The sequence below is a fragment of the Quercus robur genome, chromosome 8, assembly GCF_932294415.1.
Source record: "Quercus robur chromosome 8, dhQueRobu3.1, whole genome shotgun sequence".
Classification (NCBI taxonomy): domain Eukaryota; kingdom Viridiplantae; phylum Streptophyta; class Magnoliopsida; order Fagales; family Fagaceae; genus Quercus; species Quercus robur.
In genome coordinates, this window is record NC_065541.1 from 66,121,335 (window position 1) to 66,141,256 (window position 19,922).

The following is a 19,922-nucleotide window of genomic DNA, read 5'->3' on the forward strand; positions in this document are numbered from 1 at the left end:
AAATAAAAATTTAAATAATACATGAATTCTTAAGTTTACACAATTTTTAGTTTACTAGCGTTATCATTAACGAAAAAAAAAAAAAAACACTAAGTGTTGATAATTTTTTTTAAGGTACCATATATTATCTCTATGAATGCTAAGGTTGTTTAAGAGACCGTGTAAAGAGAATTCAAAAAACTAAATGCATTTATCTTTTCATGAAAAAGAACATCCAACTTTGCATATTATTTTCAAATAAAAATATCACTCTTTTTTACAATGGTCGAGTTTATTATCTTTTTTTTTTTTTGTTGAGAATTTTAACTTATAACGTTCGTTATTGTTTATTATCAGACCAAGATACTAGTCAATTTTTGGTGTAGACGGAAATTAAATATCAGATATCTTATTTAACTATTAGAGACTTTACTATTTAAGTTAAATAAAACTGACTAAGTTATTACCCTTGGATTAGATCAAATTAACAAATTTGGGTCCAATTTTGTTATGCCTAGATTAATTTTTTTATTTTTGGAATATTATGTCTAGATTTTATTAGATTGACGTATTTTAAATTTTGTTCCTTTGTACTGGTCTTCTGATGATCCCCGCACAGCTGTGAGACAGTTGTGTGAGTAGCGCCGACATTTTCCTCTAGAATAGTCATTATATCAACTCAGTCACGACAACAAGATTGAAAATTGAAAATTGAAAATTGTTGTATTTTTTATTTAAGGTTAAATACTAAAAAGTAAAAATTCACTATTTCGGCTAGGGCTGTCCAAATAAACCGCCCACCCTCCCAACCCGCCCCACCCGACCAGACCCGACCCGGAATCACCCGATCCGACAGCTCCGGTGGTCGGACTCGGGTCCCGACTTCAAAAACCCGACGCCGGCGGGTCGGGTGTCGGATCTCTTCCTCTAAAACCCGTGAAACCCGACCCGCCCGACGTCCATTAAAATCCGGCCATTTTTTCCAGATTCCGACCAGTTTTTCCCAGATTCCGACCACGTTTCCCAGATTCCGACTACCTTTCCCAGATTCCGACAATTTTTTCCCAGATTCCGACCACTTTTCCAGATTCCGGCGGCAACTTTTTCTAGATTCTAGCAACTTTTTCACTTAAATCCGTTGATTTCTAGCACAATAAACATCGGATCTGGCCGAACCAGTGATTTCTCATCACGATTTGGCAGAAATCTCACCGAATCTAACTGGATCTCACCGGATCTTGGATGGCTCACCGCGTTTCGAAAGATTCTAGTGATAATCGGGTTCATCCGAAACCGACGACCACCCGCCGGCAATCCAAACCGACGAACCCGTTACTGCTGTGGGTCGGTTGCGGGTTAAAAAACGACCACCCGATCTTGTACGGGTCGGTTGCGGGTTGGGCAAAAACCCGACCCGCCCGACCCATGGACAGCCCTAATTTCGGCCTTCAGGTGTAATTTCAAATTTGTAAAATTCACAAACTTGCTCCGATTTTAACAGCGACACGTTTTTCAAAGTAATACCAAAAAAACAGTGACACGTTTTCCGTTTTTCTCTCTCGATTCTTCATATAGATATAGATGCATATTCCACAGCGAGTCTTTACATACTATTCACAAGTCACAACGTTCCTCTCAAATCCCACACCAAAAAAATTAAACAATAAATAGTATTAAAAAAAAAAAAAAACTGAGACTAGCATGAGATATAGCTAGAGCTCGCGTGAACAATGAGAAGTGGATTCGATTCTCTGAAATGGCTTATCATTTTTGCTGCAATAGTTCTCTCAACGATTCCACACCGAGTTATGTCCTTGAACTCGGTCTCTCCGGTCTGCGAACTCAGTGTCATCGAGAACGACAAGCTTTACAGCTATAGCTTGGCCACTCCTATTCCTAATTTCCCTCACGGGGTTCTCAGCGAAGATGGGTACTCCTCAACTCTCTCTCTCTCTCTCTCTCTATTGTTTTTGTCTTTTTCTTGATCTGGGTATAGCTTGCTTTTCATTGTTTTTATGTGAAATGACAATTTTTTTGATTACTTGATTGCAATGGGATTGTTGGGTTTTCTTGTTTTGAGTTGAAATATGATTTGGGTTTTAAACATTTATACATTATTGTCCTACTTGCACAAGAAGTGAGTTTATTGGAAAGTTCGAATGATTAATACTAGAAAACCTTTGTTGGTATATTTTGTTTTTGCTTTTTGTTTTTATTTTTGTTTTTTAGTATGGTAAGCTCAAGGTTTGGAGTGGAACTATTGGTTTTTGAATAGTATTGGTGCAAGGGGACAAAAGTCACAAAACTTAGCTCCACATTCTTAGGTGTTGAATCTTTTATTTTCTAATTAAATTCAATAATGAGGTTGCATTGACCAAGACATCAAATGGTTAAATTTAATTGTCATCGGGGGAAGATAACATGGTATATTCTGCATTGGCCAGTGTAGCTACACAATTGAATTTAATTGGGAAACCTAAAATATAACACTTAAGGAATTGTACCCACTTGGTTATATTCAATTGTTGTTCGGGGGAAAATTACACTGTTTTATTGGAGAACCTAAAGCACAACACCTAAAGAATTGTACCTAAGTTTTGCTTGTTGCAAAAAGATTGGTTTTATAATTTTTATTTTAATACATAAGAGAACTCTGCGTTAATAAAAAACAAAAACACTTTGTTTTTTGTATTTGAATTTAATGTGCAATTGATTTTGATGTTGGCTGTACTATAGTTTTGCTTTCCAAATGATTTGGCAATGAGACAACTAGTTTAAATATATCTATAATGTTGTTCCATACAGGTTTTACAAAGTGGCAACAAATGAGACCGTGGTCTGGTTTCAGGTTGGCTCCATCAGGTTACACTTTGTTTCTTTGTATTCAAAAGCTTTTTCCATAGCATATCATTTCCTGAGGTGTCACTTTTTTTTTTCCTTCCTGATTCTTGAGGTTTCAACAGTACCCCATATCTAAATCTTATACGCAATCATGTAAACAGAAAACCCATTTTTTTTGGTTGATTGGACTAACAAGAAATGACTTACAAGCAACAAGCTCACTAAACTGTGGTTTAGATGTGTGGAATTTGCATTGTACTTCAGTGAAACTTTTGATTGCAAATTCAAGTGCTTCTGTTGATCCATTGTGATCATATTGTTTTCTTAAAGCAATTATAGTCTTGGTATCTATGACATAAAGTTGATTCACTATTAAGTTTCTCTTTATGTTTTGTGGAGCAGCTCTGTGATGGAATGATTTTCAATCATGACCCTCCTAAATGTGTGGGCTGCTCGGTAAATACTTCTCAAGTCCTACTAAGTTATTTTCTTTGCAGTGATAGAGTTCGCAATAATTCATTCTAATTTCTTGACTTATGATACCTTTATTTCTTTGGTACAGTTGACCAAAAATAGTAATATATTTACCATCAGAAATTTTACAGCATTTCCTTCATAATTGTAGGATTGTGGGGGCCCATCACGTTGTGGCATGTATTGTAGTGCCCTCATGGAAAACAACATAGGAGGTAATTGTTCTCTGAGGCTCTTTAGAATACATATTTTATGGTATGTTATGTTATTGTTAACTATGGATATGCTAATTGATTAAGTGGAGAAAGTTGTTTGTTTATGGAAGTAGGTTTGTGAATGGGAGTCAATGAGTTAAGTATGGGGTATCAAAGTGGATTCCAGAATCTGTTGCAGATACTTGAGTTTAGCTCTTTGAATCTCAGTTCACCAATCACCATCCCAGGATTTTGGATTATATTAGAAAACCCTCTCCTCTTCCTTTCCATCTTTGTGGACAATTTTCTTGTATTAAAATTAAATACATGGAATAGTGTGCATGATGTAAACACTTGGTGAAGTGTTTACGGTAACCCTGTTCTGTAGGGGTTGGTTTTATCATCTGAATGCTTGTCATGCTTGGGTTTGTGGTTGGGAGAGAGTTTATTTGTAATAGTTCTAGATAAGATGTGGTATAAGGAGTAATTACCTATCATGATGTCTCTACCTGAGCTGTGAAGCCCATACTGTTAAGGAATTATTACTTAATATATTTCCTCTATCAGAGCTCCTTTCCATTTATTTTCAACGAAACTATTGCCCAACTAAGGACCTTTCTTCTCTGTTGTAGAACATGAAGTTTAGTAGGTTAGATTCAGAGATAGTTATCTTCTAACAGAATCATGTTGTAAATGCAGGTTACCATGTTTGCACTACCATTGGTCAGGCCTCAGGCATAGACATTAAAATCATTGGTACACTTAATGTCATCTCATTCAGATTAAAAGTAGAAGAACAATTACATCTTATTAAATTATGTAGCTTGTTTATGGCATCATGATATGTGTCTTTCCTTCCTTTAGTTTCTTGATACTGTGGTGTAAACCATTTCATAGCATGCATCTGTTTGTGAGTTAAACTTGGAAGCATATATCATTAAAAAATTATGGCAGATAAAAAGAATCCCCATGCTGGAGTGATTGTTAAGATGTCCAATACTGGCTCAAAGGTCAACTGTTCGCTCTCAGTGTCCGTTTTTTGTGATTCAAAAAACATTCAGGTGGGATCTTGTTCCTTTAATCTTTCTGAAGTCAATAGATTAGATTTCCGTGGGGTTGTTATGATCATGTTTATGTTACTTTTCCCTTTCTCTTTTTGGCAGGGGCCACATTCACTGGAAAATTCAGGAACTTGTGATTATGTGAGTGCTTTGGACTTGCAGAAAATTATTTTATTGCCTCCATTGATCGTACTTATTGCTTTATTTTATTCATCAAAGTTGGTTTTTAAAATCACATAACCTGATTCCTAGAACACACATTGCATGTGTGTGGTGTGTTTATGCTCACACATATGTGCATATCCATTAATGTTGCACTTTGTGATGGCCCCAGTGAGTTAGGTCAAATGGCACCTCTTCATTCCATAAGAATGGATTGGAGCTTGAAGTCCTGGACTCGAGGCTTTTTTTTAAGTACTAGCAAAGTGGACTAAAATTCTAGGTTCCACAAGAGTATTTAGTGGTAATATCTCCTTGCATTCAGTGTTTCATTCTATAAACAGACTTTAGCCTAATTGCAAATGGTACATGTTTAAATGGATTCTCACTGGAAGTTTTTTTGCCAATTGTTGTAATTTAGGATTACTGAGGCAGTTCCACCTGGAATCTTCATGTTAAATTAAACTCCTAATTTTGCAACTGCCTTTGGCTTCAATGCTTCAGCAAATGCATTGCCAGACAATTTTTATACTGAATTGATCAATTCCAGACTAAGGGGGGAAAAATAAAAAGAAAGAAAAAGAATGCGATTGACATGATATACAACAAGCTTAGAACTGAAGATGCACTTGATCCATAATTTGATGACTAATAAATCTGTTTTCTTGTGTCTTGGAGGAATTATGAAGGAAAAATGGAAGGAAAATAGTGTTATAACTGGTGGTGCTGTTGGAAAGGGGGAGAGGAGGTGGCATTTGAACAAAACATGGTTATTCTAGCATGTAGTTTGTCACAAGTCACAACCATAGATCTCAAAATGATTTATATTTTGACTGTTTAATGTTTGCTTGGCATTCAAATGTGGATTAATCATGTTTAAATTCATGAATCATATTGATTAGGTTCATAATTGTATTTCTTTGGCAGGCTACGGTAATGAGGCATCCTTCTGGTTGTGCCAAGATTGCACAATATCATGGGAAAGGGTGGGGTTGGTTTGGCACCTTCATAACCATGTGAGGTTTTTGATGTTTTTTTTAATAAGTATTTTTAATGTATTTTCTTACACGTTTAATTTTTACAAAATGACATTTTTTGGGTGAATCCTAAGCTTTTAAGGAGTTGTTTTGATCATTTGATTGCTCTGTTTTCAGTGTATTTTGCCTTTTTGGAGCGTATCTGCTGGTTGGTACAGTTTATCGATATTTCATCCTTGGAGTTCGTGGAATAGATGTATGTTTTCTCACTTGAATTGGGGTTGTTCTTGTTAATGCATGCTTTTGTCCATTTATATAGTATGCTAAGCTAGTGTTTTTTTATATATTACTCTGTATTTTCTTCTCTTATACTTCAATGACTTTGGTGAAATGGATTTTGCTCAAGCTATATGCATCAAGGTGAAAAAATGTGTTTTAAGTGAAGTGGTAATCACAAGGCTAAAACCTAGTGACTTTGATGATGTTTCAACAATCAATCATGAATGGGCTTCTAACAAGAAAGGATAAAGGAGAAAATTAATGTGGTTAATTCCAATATGAAAAAATGTGGTTAGGTGACTTTGGTGAGGTGATTTTGATATATATATATATATATATATGAGACACAAGTCCTTAAGTACTTGCTAAGAGGAAATGGAGCAATGCTAGGGCAAGTATTTCTGTATCTGGCATATATAGACAATTTGTGATATGATTGATCATCTTGTTATCATGCATGTTTGAGTGGCTTGACATATTATTTAGTGGATGTAGGGAAGTTTAGACTATAGACAATTGACATCTTACTCTAAATCTCTCAAATTAGCATTATACTGGAAAAGAGTTTTATTATAGCACATTGTTGCATAGAACATACAATTAAAGAATGTTCACAGGCTATTATCCTAGGCACTCCTATTACATTTTCATTACATGCCTAAGCTTGCTATTCCATGGTGTGGCATTTTTTGTCTTGGAAACTACAATCATCTAGTACTTTTTATTATTATTTTATTTTGTCTTGGAAACTACGAAAACTAACCATTTTTAATAGTATAGATTACTATTTACCAACTGGAACAATGATTGTTCACAATTCCATAATTGAATCAATTACATATTGCTCTTACAAGGGGAAGAGGTGTGCTAGAGCTCTATGTTATTTATTTATGTTTGATTGGTAAGTCACATATACACCTAGTGGGTCTTGAACCCATGATCTCACCCTTCACCTAACACTTGTAAAGGGAGGGAGTGCCATTGAGCTAGAGCTCATTGGCGAGGTTATTGTTATTTATTAAAACATACTAATCCAAGAATGTATGTCATGGAAACTTCGCACTTGTTATGAAAGGAGGATGGGGAGTTTAGTAGTATATTTTTCTTCGTTGTTTAGTATAATGGTATTGAGTTATGCTTGTGCAGTAAGCTGCTTTAAAAATTATGATCATCCATTGTCTTAGTAAATGTTACAGAAACAATTATAGTTTTCATATCATATCTAGTCTTGGTGAGCACCCAAGGCACCTACACTGGTCTTGGTGTTTTGACTCCAGTTGTTTATTCCTCATCTTGCTCAGATTTTCCCAAACCTGGACTTCTGGACCAGTTTACCTCAAAGAACACAGGTATTCTTTTCACTTGCTTGGTTCAGTATCTGTTTTTATACTTTATTATGTCACATATATGAACAAGTTTGCATTAATGTCATTTTTTTTCCTATATCGAAAAATGTGAATTTCCCCCCTAAAGCTATATATGCTTGGTAGTTAGTACTTATTAACTTACAATTCTATTGTTTCCTTTTTGTAGAGTTTGCTTGCTTCTTTGGTGCAGAAATTTAGAGGACCTTCTCAAGGTCACAGGAGCTCCTATTCTCCTGTCAACTTTTGATCGTATAACATTTTCCATTTAGGATTCTACGGGAGAATTTATCTTGTATCATCTCTGCTCTGGCATGAACACTCAACATACAATTGCAATGGTTCAGTTCACCCAACCGCTTCAACAGAGTGGATTTTTTCTTTTTAGATCTGTAGCAGAATTACCACTATTACTTGAGATATACCACCATATTACAGGTGCTTTTTGGTATCTTTTACACCCAAATATTTCTCATCAATGATATTCAATTAATTGTAATCCCTAAAGCTGACCACAAATGCTGCTATCATTGTTCTTACGAGTCAATGTCACATTTCCCTTCTGTGATATCAATGGAATTTTTACGAATTTTTGTACTTTACCTGCTTAAGGTCACCTCCTTTAGTATTTTTTTCTGCCCCAAATTGTTAAAATTTTTGAATTTGTAATTCATGTAACTTGAAAAGCAGCACAGGAAACACTGTGCCAATTTTATTACAGTTTATATACATCAAACTCGTGAACTGGAAAAACAATTACACCATAGGTGAGTAAAGTAAAGTGTAATTTCCCCTACTTTGTTTTTGTTTGACATTTTGAATGGTGTTTTTTGTTAATATTTTATTCACACAGTTATATGTAATCTTATAACTGCAGTTGATAGGAAAAAAAAAAAACTCGCATAAAATATTTTTGATGTTAGATACTGAATAGAACATATAGGTGTTCAGATACTGTTGATATAGTTATGTGTATGCGCCCTTTGGATGGATGCTTGAGGGTGATCTGCATGGATTAGATGAACTCGTTACCTCCTATCTAAGCATACCAGGGTAAGGAAATATTTCGCTCTGATTATTAATCAATAAAAGATCTAAAATCGGTAAAAGCTTCCATGTGTGTAGTGTACTATTCTATGTTCCTGCTCTGTAGTTACATTAATTTACTTTGTTGAGTCTTAATCGGTGTTTGCCTATTGGATGAGCAAATAATTGATGTATCCGTGGTAAAACAAATAACAATAGTGGTACAAAAACTATGGATTGAGATCCGGTGTAATAGCTATTACACCATGCAATAGGACATCAATGGTTGAGATTAAAAGTTGCAAAAGTCATTTTTAATCTCAGCCCTTAAATAATTTTTTTTTGAACTCTCAACTTTTTACCATTTTACTTTTACACTTTATTTTTTCACTTCTCTCTCACACATCAAGATTAATTGCACGATGCGATAGCTTTTTGCTATCGTAACGGATCTCTATCCCATAAACTATGTAAGAAATATTGGCCAATAAATTCAAGCCCAATTGACACCTCCTTCTCTTGCAAGTGTCAGGTGAAAGGTGAGGTTGTGAGTTCAAGACCCCACCAGATGTGTGTGAAACTTAACAAAAAAGAAAAAGAAAAAAAAGAAAGTGAAACTACATGGAAAATACCTGATTGAAATTTTTTCTTATTACTTGGAATCAGCATGTGGCTTGCTTTACTCTTTTGAAAGACATCAGCATCCATGGCAATAGCAAGTCCTATCAAAGAAAATTTTGTGAAGGTTCGGCTTGTGAGGAAGAAAGTTTAGTTGTAGATTGCCAGGTCAGGTTACCATAAGTATATATAAAGCTCGAGCAGCTTCCTTAAGATTTAATCTAATGGTGAATGACATTTATCATGTTGCAAAGCATAAACAATCAAAGCTTATGCAGCATAAACAATCAAATCTTCATCATTCACATATTTTGTTTACAGGCATCATTTTAGTATTGCTGAATCTATACTCATGCCTTCTAAAAAAAAAAGAAACATCCAGAGCAAGATATAACCTAAAATCTATGTCATTGCTTGTGTCATACTACTGTAACACACATAATTATAGTTCTTATTGCCACACCCACTCCCATTTCTTCAAAAGCAAACAATTCTACTCCATCTAAAATGGGGTCTTGTGCTGTCCCTCTCTTCTTTATTAATGGAGTCATACTCGTGCGAAATTTTAAGAACAGCTTTAAGTTGTTGCTATGCATCATTTTTAAGCAAAAACATGAAGACAATGGACCACTGAACCTTGATTAGACAAGTGAAACGAATTCAATCACCTCTATATTTTTTTTTTCCTTTCAGAGAATAAGGTAAGGAACAAACATCAACGTAGTTGATCAATCGCTATTACAGCTCTGACTATCGCTGACATACAGCTGCAATCTTAATCCTTTTTTTTTTGGTAAAGAATTTGGGGCTAGAGGAGCAGTTGAATGCCAGCCAACTTTGAAGCTGAAATGTTAACAAATACCCAATCACTCTCTACCTAAACCCTCCCATATTTTATCATATTTCTTGGCCTTCTGTTGTAACCATTATAATTGTTATGATTATATATATATATATATATATATATTTAAAAGTAACGAGTACGATTCTTTTCATTAGTATATCAATCGCTTTTGTATTTAGACATGATATAAAAGGAAAGGTAAAAAAAGAAAAGAAAAAAAAGGAAAGGAAAGAGTATGATTCATTCTTTTTCTAAGACACTCTTACCTTCAAAGCCAAGCGACATTATGACCTTCAAAGATCATAATGCACCCACTACTCTTCTTCATCACGCCCCTCCTAATAAAGGCTGTATTTCCTTTTTCTAATTTTTCCCAAAAGCAGTAACATGACAATTGAATTGACTTCCCTACCTATGGACAACATTTGGGACATAATGGGACCAAAAAAAAAGACTTTACCTTGGATAAAATTCTGTGAGATAGTTATTTTTGTTTGAATCATTTAATGAGATTTAAGAGACTTTGTTCTTGAATGTAATTTTATAATAAAGCTCACAAGGAAAATACAATCACTGTACGTATGAGAATAATGGTTAACCGACAATTGAAAGGTGTTGAATGCAAGAGCAAGCAAAATGGCAAAAACTTGTATATTTTAAGATGCTCAATTGTGTGGCATTATACATATTAGAATCCAAATTAATTTCTAATTATGATTTAATTTAGGACTAAGTGTTCATTTTAACTTTCTTAATTTTGATGTCAAATAACCAATTTATAATACCAGAGGTTAAAGATGAGGTGACTGTGTTACTTCCTTAAGTATAACCTCATCATCACTACTGTTGAATTTTTTGTGTTCGTAAGCATGGGTTATAATTTAAAACCTACTTTAAGTTAAAACTTAAAACTTAAAGTGAAATGAAACTTGATTGTTTACATGTAATAATCATATTATTTATAGGTTTAAATTATTTAAATAAATATGCAAGGCTTAAGGTAAATAATGGTCAAATTTCGTTTAAATTAGTGATATATCTTTCAAATATGCAAGGCTTAAATTATTCAAATTTTGTTAAATAAGTGATATATCTTTTTACTTATATTTATAAGATGAATAGTATTGCACAAAAAATAGAAAAATTTATGAATTTTACTCAATTATCTATCATATAAAAAATATTTTAACCTTATAAATAATCTAAACTATGACAAAACATCACAATTATATATAAAAAAGGGATGTGATCCCATCAACTTTGGTAAGATGTTGTCCATTCATAATTTTTTTCCATTAATAAAATGATTAATATCATTCATTGTCACTCTTTGAAACATAATGTAATTAGAAATGTAAAATAAAATTTACACAATGATTTGGATTTTAGAAAACCAATCTTGTTTATAAATATATAAATCACTTGGATTATAAAAGAAGAAAATAAGTTATAGGTTCAAATCCTATAAAAAATGTGGAATTCTAGACAATTTAAAATATCTAATGCTCTATTTATTTTAATGGAAAAGTTTATGTGAAAATAATTTTCTACATTTCCCTAATTTAGCTTTGTGTGAGATGGAGCTGTTTTTTGCTAAAAGTTTCTAGAATACAATTTTATCTCAGACGAAACTAAATAAAGACATGAGATAGTTTTTTATTTTTATTTTTTTTAATTTTTTGTAAAAGGATTTACTTTTTAAAAAATGTTAATATTGAAACAAATAGAACCTAAGTGAATTTTAATTAGTACAACTCCGTAAATAAGGGAATCAGATCTCGTCTACACACAAAAAACATGTTAGTCTCTTGGTCAAATGGAAAAAAAAAAAAAAAAAATCATTATAAAACGTTGTAAATACCAAATCTTATTATATCCATTAAAAAAACAATCTTAATTTTTCTTGTCCACATTCTTTTTATTTTTAGTTTTTAATTATGAAACATGACATTACAATTTCCATCCAACATTTTACCGGTTGAACGTGTGTGGATCCCAGACAAGAGGTCCGACATCCAAGGATCGACAGAGAGAATGTTACCAATCATTATTGACTTCGGCTTGACAATGTTTCAAATAAGTGATACTACAATTATTATTAGCTGTACATTTATAAAAAAATTGTAGGAAATAATAATTGTTCCATATATTATACATATTAGGTGTTATAATATTCGGAGAATCATCTTCAATTATGATAAATGTGAGGTAAGAGTTTTGTAGCATAATTGGTATGTTTTTGGTATTTCTAATAGAGACATTTAGATTCAAATTCTCTTATTCCAAACATTGATATAAAAAAATGGGGAAAGGCTTGTGTCCGGTGAAAATTTTCACTGGACACGGCAGAATTTGAACACGTGTCCAAAAGTAGATATGTGTCCGCAATTCAACGTGTTCAATGAAAACTTTCGCTGGATATAAGCCGGACCCAAAAAAATGTTACATAATTGGTATATTTTTTTATATTTCTAACAGAGATATTTATGTTCAAATTCTCTCATTCCTATTATCATATATAAAAAATAAAAACTATGAGAAATGAAATGCAAATAATAGCTACAGTTTTAGAACTTTCCTACTTTCCTGTTTAAAATATAATTAAAACGTTACAATCAAAGTTTATATTAGGCTTGCAAAGCACCATATATCATTGATATCTCCAACCTCATCAAGAAACTCATAACAACAAAACCATTGATGGTTCTGTATGAAATATTTCACGCACATACAATACAACAACACAAATGAAGCCACCAATATCTTCCTCCTCCTCTGTTCTCATCAGAAAAGCTCGTCTCTCTCCCTTCCTTTTCACCTTACTAGCTTTCATACTTTTCGTCGCAATTCTCTATGGCGAGGACTTCATGTGCATCTTCAGCCAACAACTCCAAATCTACGCTGACCAGGGCCAACCAGTTTCCAGAACAGGTGAGTTGACTCAGCCCAACCACCCAACTTAAAACTTATATATATAATATATATATGTGGCACATGATAATTGTTATCGAAAAATTGAGTTGGGTTTTGTTTGGGGTTAGAGAAAAAGTGGGAGAAGCTGCCCTTTGCGATAGGGAAGACCCAGGAAAGTTGTGACGTGTTCAGTGGGAGCTGGGTTAGGGACGAGTTGACTCGACCTCATTATCAAGAATCGGAATGTCCGTACATTCAACCACAATTGACGTGCCAAGAACATGGGCGACCTGATAAGGAATATCAATATTGGAAATGGCAGCCAAATGATTGTTCTCTTCCCGAGTAAGTATTACACCCAGTTAATCCCAAAAAAAAAAAAAAAGTTCTTTAAGCTAATAAGAATTAGATTATCAATTATTAGAACATTTTATTTTTTTTTTGTAGTAGTTAAAAGTACCATTAACAGTAATCATTCTCTGCAACGGTTTTTTTTTTTTGATTGAATTGGAAGAGAATTATTAATCCGGGAAAGTTTTACTGCATACTAGTATGTAGTAATTGCTGCATAATATAATATGTAGCAGTAAAAATAAAGTGATAAGTGTCTAAAATCATGTGCATTGCATATTATTTCTTAAACATATGTTGCTTTCTTTTTCTTTTTGCTTCCACGTTTTAGCAAATGAAAAGTCCGAAATTTAGAAAGTCACCCAAATCAATTCATTTGTAGAACGGATCCTCATACAAATAAATCTTGTGCTAGGTATCAAGCATGTTTGAACCGGTGACATGTTAAAAATAAGTTTACCTTGCCTTAAAAAAATAAAAACTAATGTATAGGTAGATTTACTGAAAATTAAGAAAACATTGGTGGGAGGGTTGTACTTTTTTAATTAATAATTTTTTTTTGAGAAACAAACTAATTACTAAACATGCACACTTTAATTATACTCTCTCACTAACTTCAAACGCATTACTTAACATTTATGAATGCTTATTATTACAAAATATATATATATATTTTTTTTGAAAATGTTTGTTGATCAAATTAGGTACAGTGGTGATTTAGAATTTAAATTCCAACTTTCTAGAAAGACTCTAAAAATAACAAATTAATTAAGAATGTAATAACGAATAGGATTTTTTTTAAAAAAATTATTGAGAAGAACCGTGGAAACATAAATAATCTAAATTTCATGACTCAAATTGGCGGCTTTTGTTCTCGACTGATGTTTCGAACTGGTTGGCTGGCCGGCTGGCTTTCATGGTCCTTTGAGCTTTGGATCTCAGCCAATGAGCCAGCCAAATATACAAAGTGACAAGTCAACCAGCTGCAATAACTTTCACAGAAGCACGTCCCTCTCTTGTAGTAGGTGGCGATATGAACAAAGTTGGAGTGGGACCCACCTGCAACGTGCCCAGTTCTCAAATATAAAGTTTTTTTAATAATTAATTAATTTATTTTATATATATTATAACAACTTGAAAATGAGTTTTAAAAATGAGTAAACTACGTATTTAATTCTGTTGTGTCTATCAAGTATATGGGTAAACTCGCCATAACTTTACGCTATACTTAAATTTAGCCTCTAATCATTGCCAGACCTTTTACTTTGGTGGGTTAATTAAAACCTAATAAAATACAAAGAATTTTCTGCACCAACACTCACATTTTAATTAGTTTTTACTTTTTCCAATGAATGTAGCGCACATATTAATATTGTTCTCTCAAATTAATTATGTACAGTTTCAATGCCACATTGATGCTTGAGACTCTCCGAGGAAAGCGAATGATGTTTGTCGGGGATTCCTTGAACCGAGGCCAATATGTTTCAATGGTGTGTCTTCTCCATAAACTTATACCTGAGGATGAAAAGTCCATGGAAACTTTCGATTCACTAACTGTTTTCACAGCCAAGGTGACATTCAAATTATGTATCACATTTACAAATCTAAGTGTTCACATTTTGCTTTATGTTTATTTTTGTAACATTTTTTTTTTGTTTCCCTATTTTTAGAAATACAATGCCACGATTGAGTTCTATTGGGCACCATTTCTTCTCGAATCAAACGCAGATAATGCTGTCGTTCATAGGATATCTGATAGGGTTGTTAGAAAAGGTTCGATCAATAAGCACGGACGATACTGGAAAGGCGTTGATATATTAGTATTCAATACCTATCTTTGGTGGATGACCGGCTTGAAGATGAAGATCTTGTATGTTCTTGCTCTACAAAATCACTTATTCACCTCTCTATTAGTATCATCTCTTCTTGATCTAATGGCTTGAATTTTTTCAGGCTAGGATCCTTCGATGATGAAGTGAAAGATATTGTCGAGATATCAACTGAGGATGCATATCGCATGGCAATGAAAAGTATGTTAAGATGGGCGCGGAAGAATATGGACCCCAAGAAAACAAGAGTCTTCTTTACTAGCATGTCACCTTCTCATGCAAAGTAAGCATTCTTTAGGTTTGCAACCTCTAATCTTAACTCTCTTATTCATTAACTCAACTCTCTCTCATATGCATGAGTGCACACGTACCATGTTCATTCAGGGATAGAATGGGAGGGGGTTGAGTTTTAAAATAATGGTCAAGATTAATGGTTTTTTTGGATGGAGGGGGGAAGGAGAGGGAGTTGAGTAAAGTTGACTAAAAATAAGTTAATTTTGTGCTAAATCTACTCTACTCTTCCTCCCTCCCCTCCATCCAAACGGACTATAAATTCACCATCTCTTACCGGTTTAAGTTTTGGGACAAGTAACCATTTTATCATACCATCAATGTGGGTGGCTCTGACTTTTGAGTTCAAGTCATGACTTCACTTAGTTCACTATATTTAGCTTAAACTTTCAAGACAAGTGGAGAATTGTGATTTTAGGTGGCTGCCACCAGCTACCAAGGATAAAGAATGAATTTTACACCTATTGTATATACTACGAATTTGCCATATGAATGTGGTATGCATCTGTTAGTTAAAACATAAGTTCATGTCTTAGCTAAAAAAAAAAGAAAAAAGATTCATGTAAAAACAACAAAAGGGAGACTTCTAAGCTTTAGCCAAGAGGGCCAGGATATAGATAATCTCCCACCTTAACCCAAAATGACAAGTAAATGAGCTAGTAATATTTCACCAGGCATAGCTGTAAACAAATTAATAAACCATTCACGAAATTGTATTGCAAATATATTACCATATTGATGCTATGTTCTCCAGCTCTTATTTAGCCAGTGATCAGCAAAGAGATTTATCAAAAGTTCTATATAAAAGAATGAAAAATACTAAAATAACTATGAATTTTATTATAAAAATCTTATAATATAACGTGACAATGAATGTGATTGATTACACATAAAAAACTAAATAAATAAATTTTTTTTTTTTGGTGTGTTGTATTCAATCATTGATATGTTAGTTTGTAAATTCTATAGGATAAAGGCTTGTGTCCAATGCAAAATGGCACTGGACACAAGTTTCACCCAATTCAATATAGTAAAATTTTTGGTATCCACCTTTTTTTTTTTCAATGGGATTTTAACATTAATTCCTTATATCACACATAAAAGCATATAAAGGGACACTACTGTAATTGAACATAAAATTTGGCAGGAGCATTGATTGGGGAGGTGAACCAGGTCTCAACTGTTACAATCAGACTACTCTTATTGAAGATCCAAATTACTGGGGTTCAGATTGTCGGAGAAGCATAATGAAGGTGATTGGAGAAGTATTCAGTAAATCAAAGTTTCCCATTACATTTCTCAACATTACCCAACTCTCAAGTTATAGGAAAGACGCCCACACTCAAATTTACAAGAAGCAATGGAATCCATTGACTCCTGAGCAAATAGCAAACCCTTTTAGCTATGCGGACTGTGTACATTGGTGTTTACCTGGCCTTCAAGATACTTGGAATGAGCTTCTATTTGCCAAGCTATTCTATCCTTAAAGTGTGGTCAAAACCCAAAATTGTTAAATTTTCTCATATATCAGATGGGTGTGAATATGGAAGTGGCCATTTAAACCTACTACATTTGAAGTTGTGTGACAGTTGGGCCAAGGTGAGAGAGAGAGCATTTGTGTAAAATAACACTGTTGCAAATTAAAGGAAAATTGAAAATGAAGAAAATTGATTTGATTTTTTTGTAAATGGAAAATCAAATCTGAAATTTGCTTGTTTTTAGTTTCAGGCTTAAATACACTATTTCCTAGGGTTGTCTCACAAATAAAAAACAAGACATTCTAGAGTAATGGTATTGTGTGTATAAACTAAAAACAATATATAAGGAGAATTGCATATACTAGGTATTGTGTGTATATATGCCCCATGATCTAGGTAATGAGATTCTTTTCTATAATAACTCAGTGTGTGTGGGACAAGAGAACTGCATATACTCAAGGAAATAGTCAGATACTCAAAGAAGTTTGAATACCTTTGTTAAAAAAAAAAAAAAATTGGTATTTTTTTGGGTGTTTTCAGTAGAAACATTTAGGTTCAAATCATTTCACCCCAATCATCAATATATAAAAAACTTTCATCAAAAAGCAAAAATCAATATATAAAAAATAAATAAAAAATTGAGAAATGAAATGCAAATAGTAGCTATAGTTTTAGAACTTTCCTACTTTCATGTTTAATATATAGGTGTAATTGCATTTTTGGTCCTTATATTTTGACCCTATTTCCATTTTGATCCTCACTTTTTTATTTTATCGCCTTTAGTTCCCAAAATGAACAATATATTTCATTTTGGTTCTTACCGTCATCTCACTAACAGAAAATAGCTTATGTGGCAGACAGAGTGCACAGTTGGCACTTAAAATGCTTACGTGGCATTAAAATAATAATAATTTTTATTTACCATTTAAATAATGTAACATTAGCATTTTAAATATTAAAAAAAGCCACATAAGAAAAAAAAATTTTTAAAAATTCTAAACTCATGATATTAAAATTTAAAATAAAATAAAATATTCCTTTCTTTTCATTAATTTTTCGGACATTCATGGTCTTTTGTGTTCTTCCCCAGAACATGATTGTTCATGTTCTTAGCAAATTAATCCTTATTTTATTTTCTTTTTCTTGTACTTTCTTTGCAACCACACACATCATAATTCATAACTCAGATCAAACAATAATAAACCAAATCAATAGATATGCATACCGGAAATCAAACCCAAAAATTGAACCCAAAAATCAAACCCAAAAAAATTTGAACCCAACATACACCAATCAAAATCAACAAATTTGCATCCTCTTTTTTTACAAAATCAACACCAATCTCCAAGTTGGAAACCCACAGATCCATCGAAACACAATATCAGATCCAACTTGGAAACACAAAATCTAGCAATCATCAAAACACCGAAACCCAGCAAATCAAACACTAATAACCCAGAAAGAACCTACAAATAGCTATCCAACCACATTCCACACCAACAAAAAACCTAGAAACTTTAAAGAAACCAGTTAACCACAACTATCCACACCAACACCAAACCAAGAAATTTCAAAGAAACCAGCCGACCATAGCTATCCACACCAACAACAAACCCAAACTGATTCTCAACCACCAACACCCACAAGCTCTTCCTCCCTTTTGCAACCACTAACCACCACCACTACATCGATAAGTTAATGAAGTATAGTTTGTCAAATCCAATTGTAACTCCGTTTTCCACAACAAAGCTAGACCTCCCCCTGAGTTCAGCTTCTTCATTATCAACTTATTAGGAATAGTTAACTCTCTACAATGCTTATCAAACCCTTCCTTGTCCAGTCGTGTTTTTATTAAAAAACACACTGTGGGAGCTTGATCCTTCACTAATTTGCGAAGGCTTTGAACTGTCCAAGGGTTCCTACGCCCTTGGCAGTTCCAACTTAGTAGTCTCATTGTGATCGACAAGGGTGCTTTAGCACCCTCGCTATTTTATTTGGAACAACCTGAATCATCTTTTGCTTCCTCAAGTGAACTTCTGACTCTAAACCCTCATCCATCCATTCCTAATACAAACCTCTCTTCCCTAACATCGTGGTTGCCTCAGTTGGGCTTGAATCCTCTACTCCATAAATCATTTGGGCTAGTCTTGTCCAAGTGGGCCGTGATTTAGAAGGCTTTGGCCCTTTAAATCCCATCTCCTCCACGTGTGTGGACCCATGCAGAGATATGTTACCCTCAGCTTTTAAATTTGAAACCACGTGCACTTCCTTAGGTATCGGCATTATCTCCTTAGAGCTGTCTCTCATATCGTTTGGAGTTAACCATTCCATATCCGTTTCAGCCCTTACTGTGAAATCCAGAACACAAACCCCATATTTTGGTGCGTTACCTAATTTCTCGCTATTTCCTTTCTCACTAACCACCGTTCCACTAAGGTTTGTATGATTAACCCCTTCTGCCCTCGCCGCACTTGAGACATCTAACTGTAAGTGTCCTTTCTCTGGCAACACGTCGCCCTGACTACTCTTAGTTCATTCCACCTGATGTCTTCCCCCACTAGCCTTCAACCACTCTCCATACTGGAGTTGCACTTCCTTTCCAAATTTCATCAGCGCAAAATAATTAGCACAGTGCTTGATATCGTGGCCCAATAAACCACAATAATGGCAAAACATTGGTAATCTCATACTTGAACGTGGTCCACATCTTTTGGCTATCTGAGCCAGCTAGAAATCCCCCTCGACGAACCGGTTTCACTATTGGAATGGCCACTTTAACCCTCATGAACAAATTTTGCCCATCTTGTCTACGTCTCTTCTCCACCTCTTCTACCACCCCTATAGGACTACCAATCTCTGCTGCAACAGTGGGACTGACCATATCAAACGGAGCATCCCAAATCTGCACCCATAAGGATACCAAATCAAACTGGACATTCTTTACAGTCATTCCTAGTTGCCACTTGCGTAGCAAAAGAACCTGGTTATCAAAAGTCCATGGACCACCCTTAAACACCCGCTCCAACTCAAGCTCTGTCTTGAACTTGAATTGAAACAGATTTGACCCTACTTCAACAATGTGCATCCCCTCATCCATCCCCAAGCTCTTCGTAAAGTGTCTTACGCCGCCTTCTTATTAAAAGGTTTACAAGTGAGGAACTTTCCAATCAAACTCAAAGCACAGCTCTCAATTTCTTCCTTTCGCCCCTCATCTGGAAGGGCAATGACTTCTTCTTCCTCCGAT

The 19,922-nt window shown here is 34.1% G+C and overlaps 2 protein-coding genes and 1 long non-coding RNA gene across 3 annotated transcripts; 2 read left to right on the forward strand and 1 right to left on the reverse strand.

Annotated features, from left to right (window-relative positions):
• The first annotated feature begins 1,554 nt into the window (after window positions 1-1,554).
• Window positions 1,555-7,930, forward strand: LOC126697780 (uncharacterized). Its single transcript, XM_050394880.1, has 11 exons — window positions 1,555-1,909; window positions 2,785-2,827; window positions 3,223-3,276; window positions 3,446-3,509; window positions 4,188-4,244; window positions 4,443-4,549; window positions 4,652-4,690; window positions 5,636-5,724; window positions 5,863-5,941; window positions 7,266-7,313; window positions 7,498-7,930. The coding sequence occupies exons 1-11, from the start codon at window positions 1,710-1,712 to the stop codon at window positions 7,576-7,578; spliced, it is 861 nt and encodes a 286-aa protein (XP_050250837.1). The 5' UTR covers window positions 1,555-1,709; the 3' UTR covers window positions 7,579-7,930.
• Window positions 7,931-8,216: 286 nt separating this feature from the next.
• Window positions 8,217-9,833, reverse strand: LOC126697781 (uncharacterized). Its single transcript, XR_007646253.1, has 2 exons — window positions 8,987-9,833; window positions 8,217-8,334 (listed from the first exon to the last, which is right to left on the reverse strand). It is a non-coding gene; the product is annotated as an uncharacterized LOC126697781 (long non-coding RNA).
• A 2,631-nt stretch (window positions 9,834-12,464) lies between these two features.
• LOC126697782 (protein trichome birefringence-like 33) lies at window positions 12,465-16,879 on the forward strand. The gene is made up of 6 exons (XM_050394881.1): window positions 12,465-12,747; window positions 12,858-13,074; window positions 14,480-14,651; window positions 14,751-14,950; window positions 15,034-15,192; window positions 16,348-16,879. The coding sequence occupies exons 1-6, from the start codon at window positions 12,564-12,566 to the stop codon at window positions 16,685-16,687; spliced, it is 1,272 nt and encodes a 423-aa protein (XP_050250838.1). The 5' UTR covers window positions 12,465-12,563; the 3' UTR covers window positions 16,688-16,879.
• Window positions 16,880-19,922: the final 3,043 nt, after the last annotated feature.

Bases quoted from the DNA above. Each gene is read 5' to 3' on its own strand.
- LOC126697780 (XM_050394880.1), top strand. From the start codon at position 1,710: ATGAGAAGTGGATTCGATTCTCTGAAATGGCTTATCATTTTTGCTGCA. The intron at 3,510-4,187 runs GTAATTGTTCTC...TTGTAAATGCAG, and splicing joins CATGGAAAACAACATAGGAG to GTTACCATGTTTGCACTACC. The intron at 4,550-4,651 runs GTGGGATCTTGT...TCTTTTTGGCAG, and splicing joins GTGATTCAAAAAACATTCAG to GGGCCACATTCACTGGAAAA.
- LOC126697782 (XM_050394881.1), top strand. From the start codon at position 12,564: ATGAAGCCACCAATATCTTCCTCCTCCTCTGTTCTCATCAGAAAAGCT. The intron at 13,075-14,479 runs GTAAGTATTACA...AATTATGTACAG, and splicing joins AATGATTGTTCTCTTCCCGA to TTTCAATGCCACATTGATGC. The intron at 15,193-16,347 runs GTAAGCATTCTT...AAAATTTGGCAG, and splicing joins ATGTCACCTTCTCATGCAAA to GAGCATTGATTGGGGAGGTG.